We start from the raw sequence: 24,236 nt of genomic DNA on the forward strand, positions 1-24,236 counted from the left end.
TCCAAGTCGGGGACAAGGCAACCCCGTGAATGAGGAATAGAAAGTGGCAGGTGAGCTCCCAGTACTAGTACGCTCTAGGAGTGTAATGTAGTCAGGGTTGAGCTAAATAAGAGCAGTTCTGAGCTCCAACATAGGAGTGATAGTTTGGAGGTATCTCTCCCAGGCCATATTACCTGTAGTATAGGGATCCCAGTGGAGAGGGAATCAGGAGAGATGATTGCCCTGAGGTTGATCCAGAGACCACTACCGGAATATGTTGCAGAGGTTGCAGGGATACCTGCCAAGTCTGTCCTAAGGGAGTGTCAGCCTGTGTAAATCTGCATGTGATGTGCCTGTGCCTTTTTCCTCTAACCACTGGATGTGAGTAACCCTGAGGACATTGTCTATGACTAATAAACAGTTATTTGTTTGCATCATAAGAACCTCCTGGCGCTCAATCAATTTTTATGCACAGTAGTCTAGGTGTTGTAGTTGCACTACACCTTAAAGGGTAAGCTTCCACTTAGCGAAGGCCCGGATCCTGCAGAGAGAGTCCAAATGTAACCCATGCTCCTACCTTAGCTGGACATTAACTATCTGTGGTGTGGATAGCCCAGATTAGCGTTACATATACATATACATATTAGCGTGCAATACAGGTCCCAGTTGTTCAACTTACTTGAAGAATTTGGCATCGCTCTGATGAGCAGTCGACATCTTGACAAGGCTGGAACATTCCGAGGGTTACACAGTTCAGGAGAATTACCATCATGCTAAGACACTCGAACCAAGTAAGAGAAGGAAGGTCAAGGAAAATTCTCTGCATGAATTTCAATGTGTCTCTCGTGCTCCTCTAACCCCACTGAATGTCTTTTTATTGTACAGAACAAACCATTTTAAACAGTCTAAAGTGTCCAAACTCTATCCAAGTTAAGTTGAGGTATTATAGCAGCATTATCCAAGTTTAAAATGATTCCCAATAATGCAGCCCATAATTCTCTAACAATATCACAGCTAAACATACATTAATAAACATAAAGTAGCGCATATAGACAACTCACTTTCCACACACATTATTTACTACGTGTCCATTAAAAAATATATATCCTGCTTTTAAGTACAATACATAGTGAATTTGAAGAGGATATACAATAACTTGTTCTGCATGGAGAGTCTTACCTATTTTATTATATATATATATTTAAATAAACAGAAGCTTCCATATTGTGTTCCCTGGATTGTTATTTAGCAGTGACATATTATGCTCTATGGGGCAGGGAACTTCTGTCCTTTACTCATAGAGACTTTATAGTTCCAGTTCTTATGAACATTTTCAGGGTGGCACGGTCAGACATTTGTCAGTTGGAGACCATGGGGCAATTTAGGGTGGCATGTACAACTGAAGGTGCTGGAGGTAGGAAAGGATAAGTGCAAAGTAACAGCTTGATATAAAGGTTCTGGCATTCCTTTGACTGCTGTATAGCACAGGGGCTTCCTATATTAACACCTATTGGGTAATTAGCTGTTGCAAGTCAAGCACAAATTGATGCACAAAGCAGCTATAAATCCAAACCAGTTTCCAATGTTTGCACACCCTAATAACCATGCAGAAATCCAGGCAGTATTTGTCAAAGAACATTGGGCTGCGTTATAAACATTGTGTGACAGTTGACAGCAAAGCATTACAAAGATCTTAAGCAACAAGCTCCTTCCCCTCATGCCATAATGACTCTTAAAACAAATATAATCTGTTTTGACTCAGATTTGTACACCGAGTTTGTTTGCAAATGCCTTAATTTCTGCTTATCCTCTCCAACGCTATAAGCAAAAGTGTACACATGCACAAAAACATCCTACTGGATTATGGATTCACTTCTGAAGGAACCAAGAGAGCGAGAGAAAGAAGCAGACTAAAGAAAATGCATTCAGAGGAAGGTTGGCGGATGATGGCAGAGGGGTGATGAGAAAATGGGTGAGGGATGTAGAATAATGGAATGTGTAATAATACGGATACCTACTACCATACACGAGAGGGTTAGATAGAGTGACACAAGGGAACTGATTGTCTGTTGTTGGGCAACTCAGTAGATCACGTTAGTTTCCTGCTCATTTACTACTGATTGATTTTGCCTTCTTCTCTCAGTAGTCTTGGGGCCTTCTCCAGTTTTTGTCATGGTGTTCACCCTATGGGGGTCGCTAGCAAAATTTCACCAGAAATCCAATCCACAGGGACATCGACACTTTACGTACAGGCGCAGAGGACAATTGGCTAGCAAAGAGTTTATGCCTAATGAAGTTTCGTACACTTTTGCCAGGCGTAATTTGGCTCAGGGGAACTATTGCTACTCCGCAAATTCACTAAACTCAAACTTATGTTATAAAACACCACGTGTTGTTCACCTCCACACCCCTGTTAATGATCTCTCTCTCCAAATGGGTCACACCAGCAGACCAGATTCAATCCATAATGTAGGATGAAGCACTCCAAACGCAGGCTCTGCTGCAACAAAAAGGATCCATGTGAATCGAAACATGTTGTGATAGAATAAAAGTTTGTTGCAGCAGAGCCTGCGTTTGGAGTGCTGTATCCTACTTTATTGCTTATATCCTGACATCATATCCTGTGTGCCGAAAAGTAAAAAAATGTATATAAAATTGATATAAAATAAAATAAAAATATATCAATCATATTTTAAAGTGGGATTGTGTTTAAAAGCTGTGACTGTTAAATATTTTTGTTTTGATATTTTTTTAACCATTTGAGGGGCATGCCACATTTGTTTTAGAATGGGCTCATGCCTAGTACATTAGAGGATGTGTTTTGATAATAATGAGTGGCTACTTCAAGCATTTGCACCAACATCTCTAATAAAGACATTTATAAGACCTATGTATACCCACCCTATTCAAATTGACCTAAGCGTAAGAGTACTAACGAAGTTTCACTAGGCAGAAATGAACGCTAGCGAAAGTTCGATCGAACTATTTTTCCTTCGATCGTAGGATTTGCGGAAAATCCTACGAATTCGATATTCGAATTCGTAGGATTAACCTCGAGGGTCGAATCGAGGGTTTATTAACCCTCAATATTCGACCCTTAGTAAATGTGCCCCCTAGTGAAATACTGTGATGCTGATGCCACTTACTTACTTAATATTATTTGAGAGAATTCTATTACTAGATTAGCTCAATATTACACAATGTCCTTTCTTACAGACAACGTCCCACGAAGGAAATACTGGAAACTGCATCTGGCAAAGAGTAGACATCAGGCAAGATTTATCCTAGTGTTTAATATTCAATGTAACTGCTAATGTTATGTGTGTTTTCATTTTTTTTTTCACTTTCACATATTCAGGAACATTGCATTATGGGATCAGTGCCAATTTAGCCATTTACTACTCGAAAGCATGAACACATTAGGAGCTGGTTGTAAAACAGCCAGTAACAGTGATGACTTATTTCTGAATCACAGGCCTGATGTTCCTTTTAAATCGAATTCAACCTGGTTGCAGTTGTTCAGTCAGTCAATACGCTGCACTGTGCATGACATTTAATTGCAGTTGATATATGATCTCTGTATCTTTTATTCCAAAATAACTATAATAGCTAGGCTAATCTATATACATATGCATATCCAGGCCATGGCAACTGTGTCATAAAAAGGGCAAAGAAGTTTATACTAAAACAACAAACAAAACAATCGCAATATGTATTTACTTAATTTGCACCCCCACACTTCCCAAAAATGGTTGTGCCCTGAGGCAGGCTTCTCTGTTGCCTGCCCTACTTACAGCTCTCTACATACCCCACAATGGTTTAGGCTGGGCAGTCCCAAACTGTGGACCCCAAAATGGTGCCTTATAAAAATGCTGTAACCTAATTTTTGCAATGATGTCCCAACTTCAATATAGAGATAAATGATTTTTGTGTATCATATAGAGCAGGGGTCCGCAACCTTTTTTACCTGTGAGCCACATTCAAATGTAAAAAGAGTTGGGGAGCAACACAAGCATGAAAAAAGTCCCTTGGGGTGTCAAATAAGGGCTGTGATTGGCTATTTGGTAGCCCCTATGTGGACTGGCAGCCTACAAGAGGCTCTACTTGGCACTATACTTAGTTTTTATGCAATATAAACTTGCTTTCAAGCATGGAATTCAAAAATAAGCACCTGCTTTGAGAACCCTGAGAGCAACATCCAAGGGGTTGGAGAGCAACATGTTGGTCATGAGCTACTGGTTGGAGATCACTGATATAGAGGCTCACAGTACCACACTACCTGACACGTAAAAAGCAACTGAAACAACATTGTTCATTTAAACCCTTGGGTGCTAGTGTCCTTAACTTTTTTATCTGATATGTTTCACATTGTAGTAAAAGTCTAGACCTGTCCCTCCCTCTCTTTCATGGTGTGACATGGTCAATACCTATAGATTTAAATGTTGGTAACCTATGGCCTTTGTCAAGAAAATGTTTTGCTACTGGCTTTATGGATTTCTGGTCCCTATATTCAGTACTGAGCTGGCCTGTGGGCATCTATACATAATCTAAGAGTCAAATCTGTCTTGGCAATATAAGACAATTCACATGGATACATTATATATATATATATATATATATATATATATATATATACACATGTTTGTGGATTAGAAAAATATACAGTATATACAAGTAGGGTCCCTGTTATCCAGAATGTTCAGGAGCTAGGGCTTTCCAGATCTTTGCATAATTTAGATCTTCAGACCTTAAGTCAACTAGAAAATCATGGAAACATTAATTAACCCAATAGGCTTGTTCTACTTCCATTAAGGATTGGATCATGACCAAGGTACTGATTTATTATATGAAGCCTATGATTAAGGGAGTTGTTCCCAAAAAGCGCTAGGCGTTCTTAGTCAGCAGTCTGCTGCAATAAATTTACATTTTCATCAGCTGGAGTGCAGCCTTTGTTATGTTCAATACAGTGGGGACGCTGGAGGTAGAGCACCTGGGAGTATATAGACACGTGGAGCTGCACTTAAGGGGAACTAAGCAGAGTGGGAGCTTGGAGTGGTTGTTTGGTCCAAGCTCCCCCAAAATTTGGATTGTTTGGATATAATGTAGTCAATGGGAGACAACCTGTCTGTAATTTTGAGCTTTCTGGATAATGGGTTACCGAATAACGGATCCCATATCTGTAAAAAGAAAAATATATACATACATTTTTTTATACATTCCTGACGACGGCTCCAGGTGAGCCGAAACGCGTTGATACACCATGTACTAAACAAATGATTTGTTGATACACACTGGATGGTAATCTCAGTGAGTGCTTTCATGGACTGAAAAGCACTACCAGCAGGTAGTGTTATCAGTGGATAGTGTATGTGGACTGAGAATATTTATATATATGAATTCTAAAGTATAGCAACATCATTAACAAATATTTGTCTAAAATAGTTTTTTTGCTAATAACAAAGGCTGAGTATTTGCACAATATGCTTTCCATGCTGTGCCCTGTAATATTGACATGAACCTGTTTGTTGTTTGTTATTGTTGGAATATGACCTTTTTTTCTTAGAGTTCTGAACAGAGCGCATCCCCCCCATTCCAGAATAATAAAACATGTAAGTGGATAATTTTGAACATTTTAATTGCACAATACAATAGTGGGGGTTTCCTAAACAATATTAATATGTTTTGCTGAATTACTTTATTCTGTACTGATTTATTGCAATGTTTATGCATCAAATGTGGTCATTAAAGCACATGCTCTAAGATTGCCTGACCTGTAGACCCTACAGCTGTTGAAATACAATTTAAGCAGATAATGAACACAATATGAGCAGATAACGAAGTTAAAGAAGATGAACATTTCAGTACAGCCACTAGAGGGATCCAGGCTGAACATCTCTGCCAAATGCTGTAGGATACAGTTTATTCTTATATAGGGAGACAAACAAGGTTTATTTCATTCATTATGGACTTTTACTTTGTCCTTTAAATTAGCTGAACTTGAAACCAATGTTCAGTAACACATACAAACTGTACTTGTTGACACTGGTGCAAATGCTTGCTACCATCTGATAGTCATGGGCGAATATGTCCCGTTTCTCTGAAAAATTTGCGAATTTACCTTGAAATTTGAGAAATGGTGAAAAATTCAATAAATGGTCATCAAAATAATTTTGATGCGCGTCAATTTTGACGCATACGACAATTTTTATATGCGCGCTTATTTTGTCAAAATGCATTAATGTCAATGGGCGTCAGAATAATTTTCACGAGTAACAATTTTTTTTGACAATTCTTTTTTTTCAATTTCACCACAGTTTCGCGAATTTATTTGCTGGCGGTGAAACGCGGAAATTCGCTGCGAATTCGAGCCGGGCAAATTTATTCGCCCATCACTACCTTCTGATATTCTGTGCAAAAGCTTTGGGATGATGCTAAGCTGCAGGAAGACATGTCCAACCTTGCGGTAACATCAATAATTGCTGTCTACCAATCAAAAGGAATGTTATTTAGGTGTTCAATATGAATTACAGCATATTTATTTTTCCTCTTCTTTCTCTAAGAACCTATATATATTCTAGTCTAAGACAGCAAGAAAAACATGAAATGACACATTTATATTATTGCTATAGATCAGAAAATATGTACAGTATAATATTTAAGTGCATTTTGACTTTATATCCCTGTTTTAAGGCAAATGTCTGTTCTGTTCTTGGCTATATATTTCTTGAGATCTTTCATCAAGAACTTGTGAAATGTCAGTGGTTCTCTGGCCTCTCCCTAAATAGTTTCAGAGGCTACAATACACCAGGTACAATAGGGCACATACATTATTGTTGATTGACCTATCGTCAGTAGGAATGGGCGAATTGTTTTGCCACGGAATTGATGCCCATAGACTTGTATGGCGTTGTGTGACAAAAAAAAAAAAAAGCACGCATCAAAAAAAAAAATTTTGACGCCCATAGACATGAATGGGCATCGGCGACATATCGCCAGCGGCAAATTTTTGGCGAAACGAAACGGGTCAAATTCACCCATCCCTAATCATGAGATGTCTGTGGATAAGGATCTATACAATGATAGATACTATTTTGCTATCCCCTTTAGAAAGAACCCCTATAACTCCCTTTTAAATAAGTCAATAGATGGTAAACTAATTACTACAATCTTAGTGCCACTAAGCAAATCATTGCGAAATAGCGGTGAACCTCTACTTTGGATTTCATTAAGATGAAAGTTTGAATAGACAATATAATGGTGATGAAGAAATTAACTTTTATACTTAAAGGAAAATTATGCCCCCAAAATGAATACTTAAGCAACAGATGTTTATATCATGTTAAGTGGCATATCAAAGAATCTTACTAAACTGGTATATATATTTAAGTAAGAACTGCCCTTTTACATCTCTTGCCTTGAGCCACCATTTCGTGATGGTCTGTGTGCTGCCTCAGAGATCACCTGACCAGAAATACTGCAGCTCTAACTGTAACAGGAAGAAGCAAAAGGCAGAACTCATGTGACCTAACATTTAGTTTGTTGGTATGTTTGTGTGCACAGTGAATCGTACGAACCCAGGAGGCGGCCTTTATTTTTTAAAATGGCAATTTTCTATTTATGATTACTCAATGGCTCATACTACTAGAAAGTATATTATTATGAAAATGGTTTATTTACATGGAGCAGGGTTTTGAGCTGTTTATACAATATATTTTTATGGAGACCTACATTGTTTGGGGGTATAGTTTTCCTTTAAGTAAATCTTTCCCTTTTACATCTCTTGCCTTGAACCCCCATTTCGTGATGGTCTCTGTGCTGCCTCAGAGATCACCTGACCAGAAATACTACAACTCTAACTGTAACAGGAAGAAGTGTGGAAGCAAAAGACACAACTCTGTCTGTTAATTGGCTCATGTGACCTAAGAAGTATAGTTTGTTTGGTATGTTTGTGTGCACCGTGAATTGTACGATCCTAGGAGGTGGCCCTTATTTTTTAAAATGGCAATTTTCTATTTATGATTACCCAATGGCACATACTACTAGAAAAGTATATTATTATACTTTACATGAATCAGGGTTTTACATATGAGCTGTGTTATGCAATATCTTTTTATAGAGACCTACATTGTTTGGGGGGGGTATAGTTTTCCTTTAAGTATAAGCAAATAGCATTTAATAAAATATGGACCCCATGGTTGGTCTACAGAGGTGTTACCGATTCCCCAATGAATGGGTAGTCCCACTGAAAGCCTCTGCAACACCCATGTGTCAAGATATAGCAGTCATTATCCCTGGAATAAATGACGAAGTGGATTTGCGAGCTAAGAAATGATGTACCTTAACAAATGTTTGTTTTGTTAGATTGTTTATTAATTTTTTTCTTGCTTTCCTTATGTTACCAAGAACTGTCATATTTAATATTGTTAAATTCTTTTATGGCAAATGACAGTTTGTTTTGAGCAATATTTTTGTAACTATAACATATGATTAAAAAAATGTTTAAAGCCTAGAAAGATTGAAAAAAATTGAAAAAAAAACTTGTGAAATGTCATTGAATAAAACAGTATATACAATATACACGTCTTATTTTTCGGTGTAGTGTCCATCGCATCTGTTTAATTGTACAGTACAAATAGAGCAACAAGTACATACCTTTAATTTCGAAAGCAGAAGTTTTGTGTATCAGAGGCATTAGTTAAGCTTCCTTCGTCTGTGTAATTATCAAGTATGGCTCCCTTTATCTGGAAATTCAGTATAAACCAAACTCTAAATTATGGGAAGCTGCATAATTCTATATTGATGGCAAAACAATCCTACTGGGTTTATTTAAGGTAGAGAGATCCTAATATCAGATTATCTTCCAGATAATAGATTCCATGCTAGTTGTACTAGTCTTTGTGTCTAGCTACCTAATTCAATAACGTTTACTACAGAGGTGATTTACTAAGTGCATAGCATTAAGCAAAGTACTAAAAACAAGTGGAATCCACCATGTTTTTTGCACTTTGAATCCTTGCCTGCACTTTGAAGTATTGCCACCAGGTCTCCATGCTTAACATTTTTAGCTGTTCTGTATTCCATGAGCTGAGCAGGTGTAGGCCCAGTAGTGTCCCCATTACTAGGGGGCACAATTTAGAGCTAGGTGTAGAGCCCTGGCAGACACAAGTGCCTTTGAATGAATACTAAGGGTATTTTGCACCCTTAGTTATCTTTTTACTTAAGGGTGAAGTGGCCGTCGCTAGCAAATATCCGCTAGAAATCCTATCCGCATAGAGGACAATTCGCTAGCGAAAGTGTACGCGAATTTTCACTCAGGCGAGCGATCGTTACTCCACAAATTCACTGTGCAAATGTTCCGTTACATTACCCCTTTCACCAGAGTTTAGACCTGGAGAACTGACGAGATGAAGCTACATCCCCCTTAGTCTTATGTCAGTGACATCATATCCTGTATGCCGAAAAGTTATACAAACGCTGGTGTTTTAACCATTTGAGGGGCATGCCACATTTGCTTTAGGATGAGATCATGTCCAGGACAATAGAGGATCTCTTTTGCCTTTATTTTTCTTCCTTGGACATTTGTTATAATAAGTGCCCATTTCAAGCATTTGCATCAACATCTTTAATAAAGACATAGATATAACCTATATATATATATATATATACCTGCCCTTTTCAAATTGACCAAGGCGTAAGTGTATTAACGAATTTACACAAACGAAACGTCGCCAGCTTTCGGCTGCCAAGACGGAACGCATTTCAGTGAATTAATGTAGTGGTAGCGAATTTTTGTGTGGCAAAGCCTTCCCAGGCAAAAAATTTGCCCTTAAGTGAATTTGCCCCAAAGTACAGATGAAGCCACTCGGATTTGTGTGTTAATGCGTCATGACTCAAGATTAATTGAATAAACTGTGTTATCTAAAGTCATCTTAACTCATTTAATGCATTTGTATGTGACCCCTAACTGATGCTAGTAAATCTCCTTTTGTGATGAAAATATAAAATATCACAATTGGATCAGTGTGGCTCAATTAATTCTTCCATCTTGCACTTAATGTCACCCAGACTGTTACAATCCAGTCTCCATTGGACATAAAATATCCATTCTGGCTGCTCAAAGGCAAACTTTCCATTAGCTAAAGAAAACTTGCTGACAAAATATTTCAGACAAGCCTTTGGTAAATCTTTCAGCAAAGAAGCCAACTGTTTAAGTCTGCTCTTTCTTTCCTTTTTTATTACAACTTAAAGGTGAAATGCTTTTTTAAAGTATATGCCTTTACTGTTCCAACTAATGTTCCCTCTAAGCCGAGAGGCCAGTGCGCACAACAAATTGTGGGTCTCACAGAGAATCTGACGTAAAAACACACAATTTAATACTTTTTTCCGATTCTCCCAGCTTTCTGTGTTTGAAGTGAAAGATCATTTTCGTGCACATGGTCAGAAAGTAATTAGAGGGACGCTGCTTTCAACATCTTTCTCAGATAATAAAATAAAGTCGCTAGGCTGAAGCTAAGGTCCCAGAGAGAATTCTCAGAAATACCCACAATAAGAATGCTCTCTGCAGACTTGCTGTAAACATAACCAGAAAATCTATTGCAGTTCAAACTGAAACAACACACAGATTAAATTAAAGGCTCCACGCTAAGAGAATCAAAAACCCCATTCAGTGAGTTGCAGTGGTTAAAGATGTGCTTGAGATGAGAATGAAAGTCATTAATGTCTGAAAAGTATATATTGCTTAGAAGTGAGTGTCATGCCATTTTTCATATTGACGTTGTTTTTGTTCAGATTCTTAATGAGGTTTTTGTTTTTATATTTTTCTCATCTATATAAACATTTATCCAGAAAATTCTGTTATTAATAAGTCTCAGGTGCTCAATCTGAGATCTACTTGGCTCAGTCTGAATGGAGCGTATCAGTCAAATTTGATATAATTCAGCGCATATCTATTGATATTACTGAAAGGTCATGATAAAGCCTATGTTGATAAAGCCCTTAAAAATAAGTTTAGATGCCTACTGAAGGATATATTGTTGTTTGTATGTAAGATAGTATTTCTTATGCATGAGCTCTAAAGGTGTCCATATACAGTACCAGCCTCTTTGAATGAATTGAACAGTTGGGGGCCGATTCATCAATAGTCGAATATCGAGGGTTAATTAACCCTCGATATTCGACTGGGAACTAAAATCGTTCGACTTCGAATATCGAAGTCGAACGATTTAGCGCTAATCCTACGTTCGATCGATCGAAGGATTTTTCGTTCGATCGAACGATTAAATCGTTCGAATCGAACGATTCGAACGATTTTAATCCAACGATCGAAGGAAAATCCTTCGATCAAAAAAAGGTTAGCAAGCCTATGGGGACCTTCCCCATAGGCTAACATTGACTTCGGTAGCTTTTAGCTGCCGAAGTAGGGGGTCGAAGTTTTTTTTAAAGGGAAAGTACTTCGACTATCGAATGGTCGAATAGTCGAACGATTTTTCGTTCGAATCGTTCGATTTCGTTCGAATTCGAACGAATTTAACCAATTCGATGGTCGAAGTACCCAAAAAATACTTCGAAATTCGAATTTTTTTAATTCGAATCCTTCACTCGAGCTTAGTGAATCGGCCCCTTGATCTTAATTTTATGTGTGTTTAAGTCATCCAAGCCACTCTTAAATGCATTAACAGAATCAGCCATCACAACATCATCTGGGAGGGCATTCCATAGCCTCACTGTCCTCACCATGAAGAACCACCTAAGCTGCTTAAAATAAATGTTCAGTTCCTTAAGTCTAAAGGGGTGGCCTCTGTGTGGTCAACTTTTGTGAACACTGAACTTCTTGCATTCATTTAATCTGAACTTCTTACATGAGTTTAAAATGAATATTAAGCAAGGGCTGAGTCAGTAAGAGGTGTGGTGAAAAATTAAATATTTAGATCTCTCTTCTGCTCAATCATCATTATGAACCCAAGTGGTTTCTAGCTTTGATCATTTTATAAAACTTTGAATATAAAAAGCTACATTAACCTGACAGTGACCCTATTGCAACTATGCCCGAGGATATAATGATTTTGTGATATGATATTTTGCTAACAACATTTAAATGAATAAGCAATTAAAATGGTAAAGCTGGCTTAGCATCTACGAAAAAACCCTAGAGAAAACTTCCACTGCTTTTCATGCCTTTTCAAGATAGAACTCCAGTAATCTATGGAATCATCATGATCATAGTCATGCCAGATCTTACTGACAGGATCCAGAGGTTCATTTGAAACTCTGTATCATAGAATGCAAGGGATGTAGAGAGAACATTGAATAAAAGTAATTTGGCAACAGCACAATCCAATTAAAGAAGATTATGGATATAAATATGCCAGTGAAATCCTGGCAGACCCTGGCCTGTTTAGTGATCTGCTCCCCTGTTCCTCTGAAACATATTTTAGGAAATTGAAGGCCTAACTGACCTTTAAATTACACTCTAGCTATACCTTGTTTTTTGCCTACATGTATACTAAGTACAAGTCATAGAGAAAGCTCAAGGTGATATAGCTTACAATTTATTTCCAAATGCCATGCAGGTGGCTTGACTAGGATAACAATGGTAAATACTCAACCCCACTTACTTATTTGAGATAGAGTATGTGGTCTGCACTTTAGGTAACACAACAAACTCAAATTCACTTTTTTGGGACAATGAGCCATTTGGACATTATGAGACATTTGGACATTATGAGACATCAGATGAAAGTAGTGGTGGGGAGACACTCAAATCTTGTGATCTTTCTGTAATTATTATATATATAGTTTCTAGTCATAACCAAAAACTTACTGGGATGGGTTAATGTCATTGCATTACTCACATTTGTAATTCTGAACTCTGCTGATTTTACCCCAAATCGCTGGTTTTGGCAAGTGCCAATCCAAATGATTCTTCACAAAGGAATAGGTTTCATTTTATAGTATTCTGCTCATACTGCAGTCTACCATTGGGCATATTCTGTATTTCATTTCATTTGGATGTCTTTTAGATTTTTTCAGTGATCAGTCTTGCTGAAAACAATTGCAAAAATTATGGTTTGCCAGAAACCTGCTTGTTGACCCTACGTGTTACCCCATGCTGCCAAGCCCTTGCTGTTCGTCTGTGTTGCTTATTGCCCAGTGGGCATGCTGTATTCTTCCCAGTCTCCTTCACTCTATTGACAGCTTCCTATGCTATCTGTTTGACCGTCTCTCAACCTCTGTATCCTAGTAACAGCTTTACCATTTCTAAGGCACACATTATTGCTATTATTAAACTTCTTTAAAGTTGTTTTTTTATTGAACCATTGTACTACATCCATGAAATGAAAAAAAGCACAAAGTATCACTGTAAACAGTTTCTATACAAGGATTGCTGACCCTGTGGAACTTTTGGATGGTACTGAAAATAAATTACCTCTCCTATTACTGACAACTGAAGACTGAAACCCAAAATTGAAACCGAAACTGAGTCTTAATTACCTTTTATCAGCATTACAACATTAATGCAAAATTCCTATTACTTCTTATTTCACTGGATAATAAGTCCCACCACCCAAGTTCTAGACAATAGTCCAACTTGCTACATTACCTTTACCAAGTCATGATGCTAACATTATTTCATTGCATACATCAGTAAATTAGGCACTTGGGGAATCAAGTCCCAGTCTTGAAGGATCAACTTCCTTCCCTCCGCTACAATAATTTTAATTCTATTTCTAAACTGACAACTGACTACTGATGTCATTCTAATTATAAAATGAAAAAAAGGAGTAGCAGGATAACAAACTGAAGGGAAAGAACTGGATGAGGTTGAAACAAGAAGAAGAATTCCTTCGAACAGAAGCAGAAACACAATACTTTTTGCATGTTAATTATTTTGTGGTGTCACAGAGCCAAATGCAAGGAATTGTGCCCACCACTTAAACTAGCCACAGTATTGAACTCTGTAGTGTATTCTGTAGACTTGCTAAATCTAACCACCATTTGTAGGCAAGGGAGAGCTTAGGGTCAGCATGTTCCATACAGATTATGAGAGAGACACTGTATACCGGAGGTCCCCAACCTTTTTTTTACCTGTGAGCAACCTTCAGATGTTAAAAGTGCTGGGGAAAAACACAAGCATGAAAAATATTCCTGGGTGGTGCAAAATAAGGACTGGCAGCTAGGGATGGGCGAATTTGACCCGTTTCGCTTCGCCAAAAATTCGCCGCCGGCGAAATGTCGCAGACGCCCATTAAAGTCTATGGGTGTCAAAAAAAATTTGTCGCGCGGCGAAATTGTTTTGACGCGCGGCTTTTTTTTGACACATGCCGCCATAGAAGTCTATGGGCGTCATTTTTTCTGCGAAACAAGGCGAAAAAAATTCGCCCATCCCTATGGCAGCTTACAGGAGGCTCTGTTTGGCAGTACACCTGTATTATTATGCAAACAAATCTTGCCTTAAATCCATGAATTCAAAAATAAGCGCCTGCTTTGAGGCCACTGAGAGCAACATCCAAGGGGTTGATGAGCAACAAGTTGCTCATGAGCAATTGGTTGGAGATCACTGCTGTATACTCTGCACACACAGGATCTGTATTTTATTCTGCATCCAGCACACACATCACATTTCCATCCAGCAACATTTTTTATTCTTCATCCAGCACAAACATCACATTTCCATCCAGCAACATTTTGCTTTGCACAAAGTCATTAAAACGGTCCTTTTCCATCACAATGTACAGAGATAATGAACATTTCGAGGAAATACAACAATGGAAACTATGCTTTCCAGTATATCCTCATCATGCCCATGGAGAGAAAAGTTAGATATGGGTTTTATACATTTATACATTATTCATACATTTTAACAAGTGCACCAGTTTGTCATATACCTCCTTGCTGCTGCCAGTTGGTGTACAGGGGGTAATTCTACAATAGGCATATATGCATTTTTAAAGGTGTGTCCATGCATATTTATGTGCAGGAGATGCAATCGTTTGTAAATCTTAATTGAATAATCTTCACCAAATCTTCCTTATCATAAATACTCCAGTTGATCTCTGTGTCATGAAGATTATAATGTAATTAGTTTGAGCTGAGGTTGTAATTTGCTTGTACTTTGCAAATGTAAATGATTGGAGGTGTCTTGTTGCTGGAAATAGGTTATTATTATTATCTTTGTACATAAATAAAAAAAAATTGTTTTGGAGCAGACATGTGAGTGGGTCAAAGTGATTAGATTCAGCCTGGTTACGGGTGATACATGATGCATCCCCCACTAGTGCCAACATCTCCTGATGAGTTTCTTGCTACTATGTTTCTTTGTGTTTCCTGTGATTTCTGATTTACGAGGTCTTCCCTTACTCCTGGGAAGAATTTGCATTTCAGATTGCATTAGATGTATTCTTTTCTTGTGACTATACAGTATCTGAAGATATATGCTTCTGTGACTTAAGATAGGCCAACTTTCTTGGCTAGTACATACTAGGGACCATGGGGGGGGGGGGCTAGTAGAACTCAATCTGCTTTAATTGTATTTTATCTGTATTTTATCTGTTAAAAGTGCCTCATGTGCCATATTTATACCTGGCCTACTACAAGCCTTGGAAGCGTCTACGATACAACCAGGAGCCATTTTCTACCTGATTCAGCTCAATCTGCAGTATCATCCAGTTCACCAGCAGGTATAGCTAGGCAGAAGCTCTATGATGCCACAAGCATTTTTCAATTTATTCTTCCATGTAAATGGTGGAAACATTATTTATTCTGCATCAATATATTGGGGTTAGGGTTTTCCATACAATATAAATATATTTACTTAATTTATCTATTTATCTATTAGGAAGTCATGTAAGCATTAAATAAACCGTTAGTTTTTCTTCCAATAAAGATTACTTTTGTCTTATGGATCAAATACAAATTACTGTTTTATTATTACAGAGAAAAAGAAAATACTTTTTCAAGATTTGGATTATTTGGATACAATGGAGTCTATCAGAGTCTGTGATAGATAACTTTCCATAATTTGGGGCTTTCTGGATAATGGGTTTCTGGATAACGGATGGGGTTGGCATCTTACTTTTATTGAAATGGAATCTACAATTACTTTAGATCCAATCATATATAAATTAAGAACATTTGTCCCAAGTATAGATCCTTCCTACAAAAAATATATAACAAGTAAAAAAATAATACCTATAACAAATAAAATTAGGTTTTATTTACTCAAAATGCAGTTCAATGGTCAGGCACGTTTGTCTCATGTATTAAGGTATTTAATGAAAAGGCACTCCTGATACTTCCTTTACAGTGCACATGGGAATTCTGGAGCTACCCCCACCTCTGAACAGAGTCAGAACACTAAAGATTTTTAGTATAACTACGTCCTATTCCCACCAAACTACAAGTGCAAATACAAGAATTTTGATGCACCAACCACAAGTGTGTCAGACACTTTGTGATTGCAGTTATGCTTGAATTAAAGGTTGTATTGTTGGTAAAAAAAACACAGCAAATATGTTCAAAATTTGCACTTTGCCTTAGCTCTTGTAAATGAGCTCTTTAATCCCCAGCTCACTCTGAACCCACCATGCCAATTCCCCATTTGCAACCCACTCCTAGTGGTCTGTACTGGAGACTAGCTGGCAAGAAGTTTTGACAGGTCTTTAATTCTCTGCCTTGTCCCCAGTGAATGCCACTCTAGACCTGGCCCAGCCCTTTGTTGTTTTAATCTTGGTCTAAAATACACTGCAAATTTCCCAAATGCGTTGGTATAATGGCTGACCATTTAAAAGAGCCAGAGATTCCCTGACACATTTATATCCTAAACATTTAATTAATTCATGATTGTACAGCCACGCAGCCAGAAAAGTCAAGCTCCACAAAACAAGGCAAAGATAATTCGTAGCCCATGAGCATATACAAGTTGGAATTCATGCCTTATACATGATGGAGGTATTTAGCTGCTCTTGGATCCATTCTGTACCCATTCGCGGTTATGAATTCAGGAGTCCTTTACATTTTCAGAATTTATGTTTTCAAAGTGTGAGTTTTTTGTGTATCCTTGCCAAGTACAAATTAATTTTTGTGACTGAACACCTTGAAAGTCCTCTAATAAACAATGTTAGCAGGAGAAATCACCTCAAGTGAAAGGAACATTCACAACGGCCTTTGCTCTGGATACAAAATATTAGCCTGAGCTGCCATTAGCTTCATAGATCAAATCACACCTTGCCATGATACGCTATCTCCATGTAAAAAAACATACATTTTGCCAAGATTAAGCGAAAAAATTAAGGTTAAGGTGGCCATATACGGAGAGATCCGCTCATTTGGCGATGTCGCCAAACGAGCGGATCTCTCCCCGATATGCCCACCTTGAGGTGGGTGATATCGGGCTGATCTGATCGTGGGCCCTAGGGCCCAACGATCGAATCCTAATGATGGGTAATGGGCGGGACCACATCAACAAACAGATGCGGCCACGATCCAACGGAATTTTTAGTCCCGTCCGATCGTCGTTTGCCCGACTTTCGGCCAGATATCGATCAGGGAAGCCCGTCGGAGGGCCCCATACACGGGCCAGTAAGATGCCAACTCGGTCTGTCGGCAGCTTTTATCTGCCCATGTAGGGCCATCTTTAGCCGTTTTATCTAGCCAATGCACACTAATATATAATCTGATGCAATGACCATAAATCTGTTCTTCTAAGCAAGAAAGGGAATAGTCTGCATGGGTGAGTAGTATTTCACTCTTTTCCAGCACCTGTAAAGGTTTATGTTTGAGAAAAAGCTCAAAAGGATCTTAGGAACTGTTCATTTAATCTAGAGACCTTTGCTGTTCTTGCTAGCTTGGCCACTGAGAAAGCTGTTGAAAGGTCTAGGGTGAATTCTAAGTATTGTGACAGCTTTCCCAGCAGTGCCTTAATAAGTCTCAGCTGCCCAATTACTAGCTCAGGTGCAACATATTATTATAGTTTCTGCTTCCCCATTTAGACCCGCACATTTCTCTCCTGAGCGGTGATATTGTGTCTCTATCTCTAATTACTGTGTATTTGCACCAGATTTCAGTGTCATCCAGCTGTGAACACCTGGCTATCACATGCACACTCTTTTTCTCTTACATCTTTAAAGAGTTCCCATGAAACGGGGCCTTTCAACCATATTCATGACATTTATAGTATAGACAGCCACGAGGTCTCTATCTATGATTATTACTCTAACTATTAGAGATCAAACCAATTTAGTGTGTGATATAAACATCGTTCTTTTATATTTTAAAGAAATTGTAATATGATATAATTTGAAAATTGAATTACAGTTAAAATTAAATATATTCTCATCTACTAAGGTAATGGGCATATGCAATTAAAAGCAGGGACGTTTGTTCCTTGAGGTGAGATGAAAACCTCAATGCAAACCTTAGCGTAGAAGAGGCAAGTAGTTTCCCCCAGGATGATTTAGCTGCCCTCCCACAGAGCACATACAACATTAAACAGATGCTTCTCAGTGGCGTGCTGATTTATTGTGATTGGAGGAACATGTGGCTTTCCTAAGATTTTGCCCTGTTTAGTATAAGAAATAACAAATACTGTATATAGTCCATAATTAAAACAATATAAAAGAAGTATATTCAAACACAAGCCTTCTTCAGTAAAATTATGCCCCATTAATTGACACAATTGCCATCCACATACCAGGAGGCTGTTTGAGATTAGTCTAACATACAAAACAGCAATTTAGATTAAAGAACACCAACATATTCCGTAGAATTCTAAAATAGAGGGTGTAAACTAGTGATGTGCATGTTAAATACATTTCGGGACACAACCAACCCTAAACAAGTTTTGACCCACACTACAGTCCTGTCATGCCACTCTGTTTTATATACCCACACCTGTCCCACTCCATCATTAACATCATTGGAGGGGGCAGGACAGGCGTAAGTATATAAAGTGTCAGAATACCACTAGTGGGGCTTGTAACAGCGCCAAAAGGTTGGGGAGCATCCAGGTTGCGGCAAATTAAACCAGACACTCACCCACCCATGACTAACCTCTATGGGCAATTGGTTGACCCAAACCTGTGGGTTCTGGATGAACCCATTCATCACTAGCTTACACATCACAATAGAAATTGCATACAGGGAACCTCCTGCCCTGAGGCATGGTAAAAACTGGCCCTGCCTAGACCCACTCTAGGGGGAAAGGTAAGTGCAGGCAGCCAATACTGTACAGTACCAGTACAGGAGATAAAAAATACCCTATTATCAGCATACATCACTTATTATTGCACATATAAGGCTATCTAGATGCTTTCCTTTGTAAATATATTAAGACTTGTTTGGATAACCCAGAGTTAATTAAAGGATCCTGTTGTCACATAAATGATTGTTTTTATCTGATTGTTTAGTCATGATTTAGTAGTGTTCTGTGATCCTGACACATTAGCAGGTTGGATATTATATATTTCCCACTCTCACGCCTAAATCAGTCACAACTATCTCCAGACAGCATTGCTGTAAATCTAAATGAGCCCTTTCACAATAAAGAATAATTGATCCTGTTTTGTCTTATGAGACATTTGCTCTGTTCAGACGTATAGCTTGATCCCTGCAACAAACAAAGAGAACAGTATGGCTTTTGGCAGAAAGTTATTGTAACATGTTCTTCATAGTGACTAATAAATAGTTATTTATTAAGGTGCGATTTTTTTCGAAAACCCCCCGAAAAGTTGCAGTAAAAAAAATAAACTTTTTTTGCACGATTTATTATGCCCCATCTAAAACCTGCAGAATTCATTTAAAAGTCAATGGCAGATGTCCCCTTAACCATTTGTAGATGTTTTAACCCTCATGAAAGTTTTCAGGGTTTGATGCTGTTTTTTCAGCGAAAACTAGATTTTCTGTGGTTTTCAGGCAACAAGCCGAAAAAGTTGCATTTTTGACAGATTAAATTTTTTCCAGTTTCTTTATTGATACATAAGGGCAAATCATGGATTCTAGTTTGGTCAAACTCTTTTATTTATAAAATCTGAAAAATTTGGATTTTGATAAATAATCTCCAGTTCTTGGCATTTTAAATCATTTGATAACTGTGGTTTTCAGGCAACAAGTGGTTTTCAGGCAACAAGCCGAAAAAGTTGCATTTTTGACAGATTCAATTTTTTCCAGTTTCTTTATTGATACATAAGGGCAAATCATGGATTCTAGTTTGGTCAAACTCTTTTATTTATAAAATCTGAAAAATTTGGATTTTGATAAATAATCTCCAGTTCTTGGCATTTTAAATCATTTGATAACTGATTGCTTATACATATATGCATTATCGGGTAGAGCAAACGTTAAGTGCTTTGTCAGTATTTATGTGGTTTCCGTTAGTAGGTTACTGAGTGTTTCAACTCATCATAAGGCTCTGAAAGATCTGGATTCAAGGAGACCTGATTTTGTGCTTTGCATGTTCCTCACGAGTTGTGCACTGAAAATGTTGAACTTGCCTCTTAAAGGGGTTGTTCACCTTTATGTTAACTTTTAGTATGATGCAGAGTGTGGTATTCTGGGACAGTTTGTGATTAGCCTTGATATTTTATTTTTTGTGGTTTATTGATTATTTATCTTTTTGTTTAGCAGCTCTCCTTTGGAATTTCAGCAGCTATCTGGTTGCTAGTGTCCACAATACCCTAGCAACAATTGAGTGGTTTGAATGAGAGACTGGAAGATGAATGGAAGAGAACCTGAATAGAATGACAAGTAAACAAAATTGAGCACAGGGCCATGATTTTTTGGCTGCTGGGGACAGTGACAACCCATTTGAAAGCTGGAAAGAGCCTGAAGAAGAAGGCAAATAATTAAAAAAACTATGAAAGATAAAAATGCAGACCAAATGTAAATTTGCTTAAAATTTGAGTTGAGAATCTAGCCTCAGCAAAAAGCCTCTCCTAATAAGCGCTGGGGAGCTAAGAGGGGGCAACACCTCAGGTGGCAAAAGACATAGAATCTCCCTTGAATTTCCCATGGACTTGACAGCAATTTTGCTCCACTTAGTACTTTTACCCCTGCAACAGGGGCAATAATAAAACGCGCCCTTATGTATTGTTTTTCAGAGTGCATTATTTTGCGTAACTGCCAGTCAGTAGTTTAGTAAGGGAACCTGAGAATATTCTTTTAGATGAATTTGTTTTTTCATTTTTTCAGACCATCAATACAACATCTTTCAGATTGAAACCAAACCTCCTTATTCCCTGATTAAACATGCACTATAAACTGTCTCTCTTTTGCTTAGTAACTTCTATTCTTGAACATGCCGTGTGTACTCAGCCGTTACAGGACCAGAGGGCCTTAATTTAGTTATGCAAGCTTTGATGAATGTCTCCAAATTATTATGTGAAATTGTGTGCAATCATTAAAGTGAAACTGCCTGCGATAAACTGAGTCTGTTAAACAGAAAAAGAAAACTATTTATCTCAATGAGTTCAATTCCAAGCAGAGATCAGAGAGAACACACACTTGCTGGACTACATAGTAATAAACACCAGATACACGGCGGGGACAGATCTTGCCCAACAATTCTATTTGCTCTATTTTAAAGGAGTAAGCAGGAGATGAGACGTGAGACAGTGGGACAGTGATGCATCTGGTAAATCTTTGTATATATTGCAAAACATTGTGACACTGTGCTACATACACATTTACTGAACAAACTAATGTCTAAAATATGACCTTGGATGGATAGATACCAAAACTGGCTAAAAGTACTTGTGCTGAAAGCAGTTATCTAATAAATATCAATAGAATACAGTATATCCCAATCACAGCTCTTATCTAAAAACAAATATATATGCAATTAAATAAAATGGCATTTCAATTATTCCTTGCTAGGAAATAGAAGTGAGGTTTATTCTTTCACTCTTTATAGTTCATAGGGGTTGTTTCCCCTGTGCAGAAATGTCAGTGGAGTATAGATTGAAATGAGAGAGAGAGAGAGAAAGAAAGAGAGAGAGAGAGAGAGAGAGAGAGAGAGAGAGAGAGAGAGAGAGAGAGAAGGGATATACCTTATCCAGTATTCTGTTTTAAATTTGGAAAAATCCACTTTTTGGATTGGATGCTGTAAGGATAGTGAAGGTGTGATCTGGGAGCAATGTGGCATCTTCTATATCTTTCCACTGCCTTATTCATAAGCACCTGTTATGTGTGCAGGGAAGTCTGCCATATAGTAGGTGTTATGCTAAAAAAAGAGTCCCAGTTACTTCTAGAAATGCAGAACCTAGAAACAGAGATTGAAGGGGGAATATGTATTCTGCCTTTCCTGTGGTTACTGCGTAAGTCAAGTGGTTGCATAAGAAAACAACATTAGATATGAATTCATCAGTGGTGCTAAAATAAGGTAGAGGCAATATTGTTAGGATGAAAGGAAGTTTAGAGCAGTACTTATGAAATTTACAACATTTTGGGTTGGATTATAATAAAACCATGATGTCATACCTAGTGAATAGATCTTTCAGGCAACATGGGGGGCAGATAACATTTTAATAGAAGACTACATCTAGTCCGTGATGAATAGTCACATTGATGAAGTCAGAAGTGAGAAGACCGGTATGAGGTGTTGTGTTGCTATTGTACTGGAAGAAAAGATTACAGTAATGTAGCAGATAAGAGAAATTGTGTGATTTTTGGACCAAGGAGATTAATAGTTGGTTTATCATCTCTAGGTTTAAATGATTTTGCTCATGAAATGGGAAATGAGAATCAAATGAGAGAATCAGTCACTGTGGATGGGGAAAAGAGACAAAATTTGACTTTGGAGATGAGATTGATCAATGTTTAAAAAAAGTTTACTAATCTTCAAATATGAGAGGTAAAAAGATTAGAAGCGCTCTTTGATAACGTTAAGAATCCCACTTCCAAGTTTAACTCTAATGAGCACAAGCCAGTCAAACAGGAAATACAGTAATTGCCCTACACATGGATTGTCCTACACAAGGGACTTTATATTCCCACATGGGCTTTTTTAATTCAGTTTGGGTTAAAAGGATAAGCCTCATGTTTTCCCTACTATCTAAAATGTTATAGACAAAATTTACATTAGGCAGATCGATCTTACTGTTATAGTAGGCACACTTACTTATTAACTGCCTAACTGGATTATTGTCTAACCTTAGTGCATCAAATATGACTCATTCTGAATCAGTGGGACACATTGTATACCAGTGACTTTGGAGATAATCTTCAAAGGCAACACAGAGACTAAAATCCTAGGTGGCATTGGCAAAATACCTGGGAGAAGTGTGCTAGCGGATCTATAAACTGTAATCCACAGGTAAAGCATAAGCTTTATCTACAAAGGCTTAGTCTCGCCAAAAATAGATCAACTGGTATAATAATAATAATAATAATAATAATAAATATAAGGATAATAAACCTGGTTGTAGTAAGCAATGTCAGTCAGCAGCTTCAAGGGCAAACAAGGTATTGGGCTGTATTAAAATGGGCATAGACTGGAAGGAGGAGGAGGTTATTCTTCCACTGTATAGAGCGCTGGTAAGGCCCCATCTAGAATATGTCGTACAGTTTTGGTCTCCATCACTCAAACAGGACACTATTGTATTAGAGAGGGTACAGAGAAGGGCAACTAAACTGGTAAGAGGTATGGAAAATCTTAGCTATGAGGAAAGACTGGCCAAATTGGGGTTGTTCACGATGGAGAAGAGGCGCTTAAGGGGAGATATGATAACTATGTATAAATATATAAGGGCATCATATAATAATCTCTCTTTTATTTACCAGTAGTTTTTTCAAGCTGACACAAGGCCACCCATTCCGATTATAAGAAAGGAGGTTCTGTCTAAATATTCAGAAGGGTTTTTTTTTTTACAGTGAGAGCCGTAAGGATGTGGAATTCTCTCCCTGAATCAGATAGCACTCTGTAAAGGAACATCAAAAACTGAAAGTGTGTGATAGTAAGTAAAATATAATGCACCTACACTGGTGAGAAACTCTACTATAGTTTATATCAACAAGCTGCTGTATAGCCATGGGGACAGCCATTCAAGCTGGAAAAAGGAGAACAGGCACAGATTACATGTTACATGTTACAGTATATGCTATGTAACGTGTGCCTTTTCTCCTTTTTTTGGCTTGAATGGCTGCCCCCATGGCTGCACAGCAGCTTGTTTATATAAACTATAGTATATTTTCTGGAACAAACACACAGCTTTTATCAAAGCAGCAGTACACTATATTTTATTATTTTGGTACACTTTTATTTTTTG

General features: G+C 37.8%; 1 protein-coding gene across 2 annotated transcripts in view; it reads right to left on the reverse strand.

The window, feature by feature from the left end:
• cacna1i.S (calcium channel, voltage-dependent, T type, alpha 1I subunit S homeolog) overlaps positions 1–24,236 on the reverse strand; it is a 359,329-nt gene that overhangs the window by 177,783 nt on the left and 157,310 nt on the right. For both annotated transcript variants that reach the window (XM_041561633.1, XM_018259873.2), the window contains exon 3: positions 659–770. In XM_041561633.1, coding sequence (XP_041417567.1) covers positions 659–770 — 112 coding nt within the window. The remainder of the gene's footprint in view (positions 1–658; positions 771–24,236) is intronic.

Source organism: Xenopus laevis, chromosome 4S (genome assembly GCF_017654675.1).
Source record: "Xenopus laevis strain J_2021 chromosome 4S, Xenopus_laevis_v10.1, whole genome shotgun sequence".
Taxonomy (NCBI): domain Eukaryota; kingdom Metazoa; phylum Chordata; class Amphibia; order Anura; family Pipidae; genus Xenopus; species Xenopus laevis.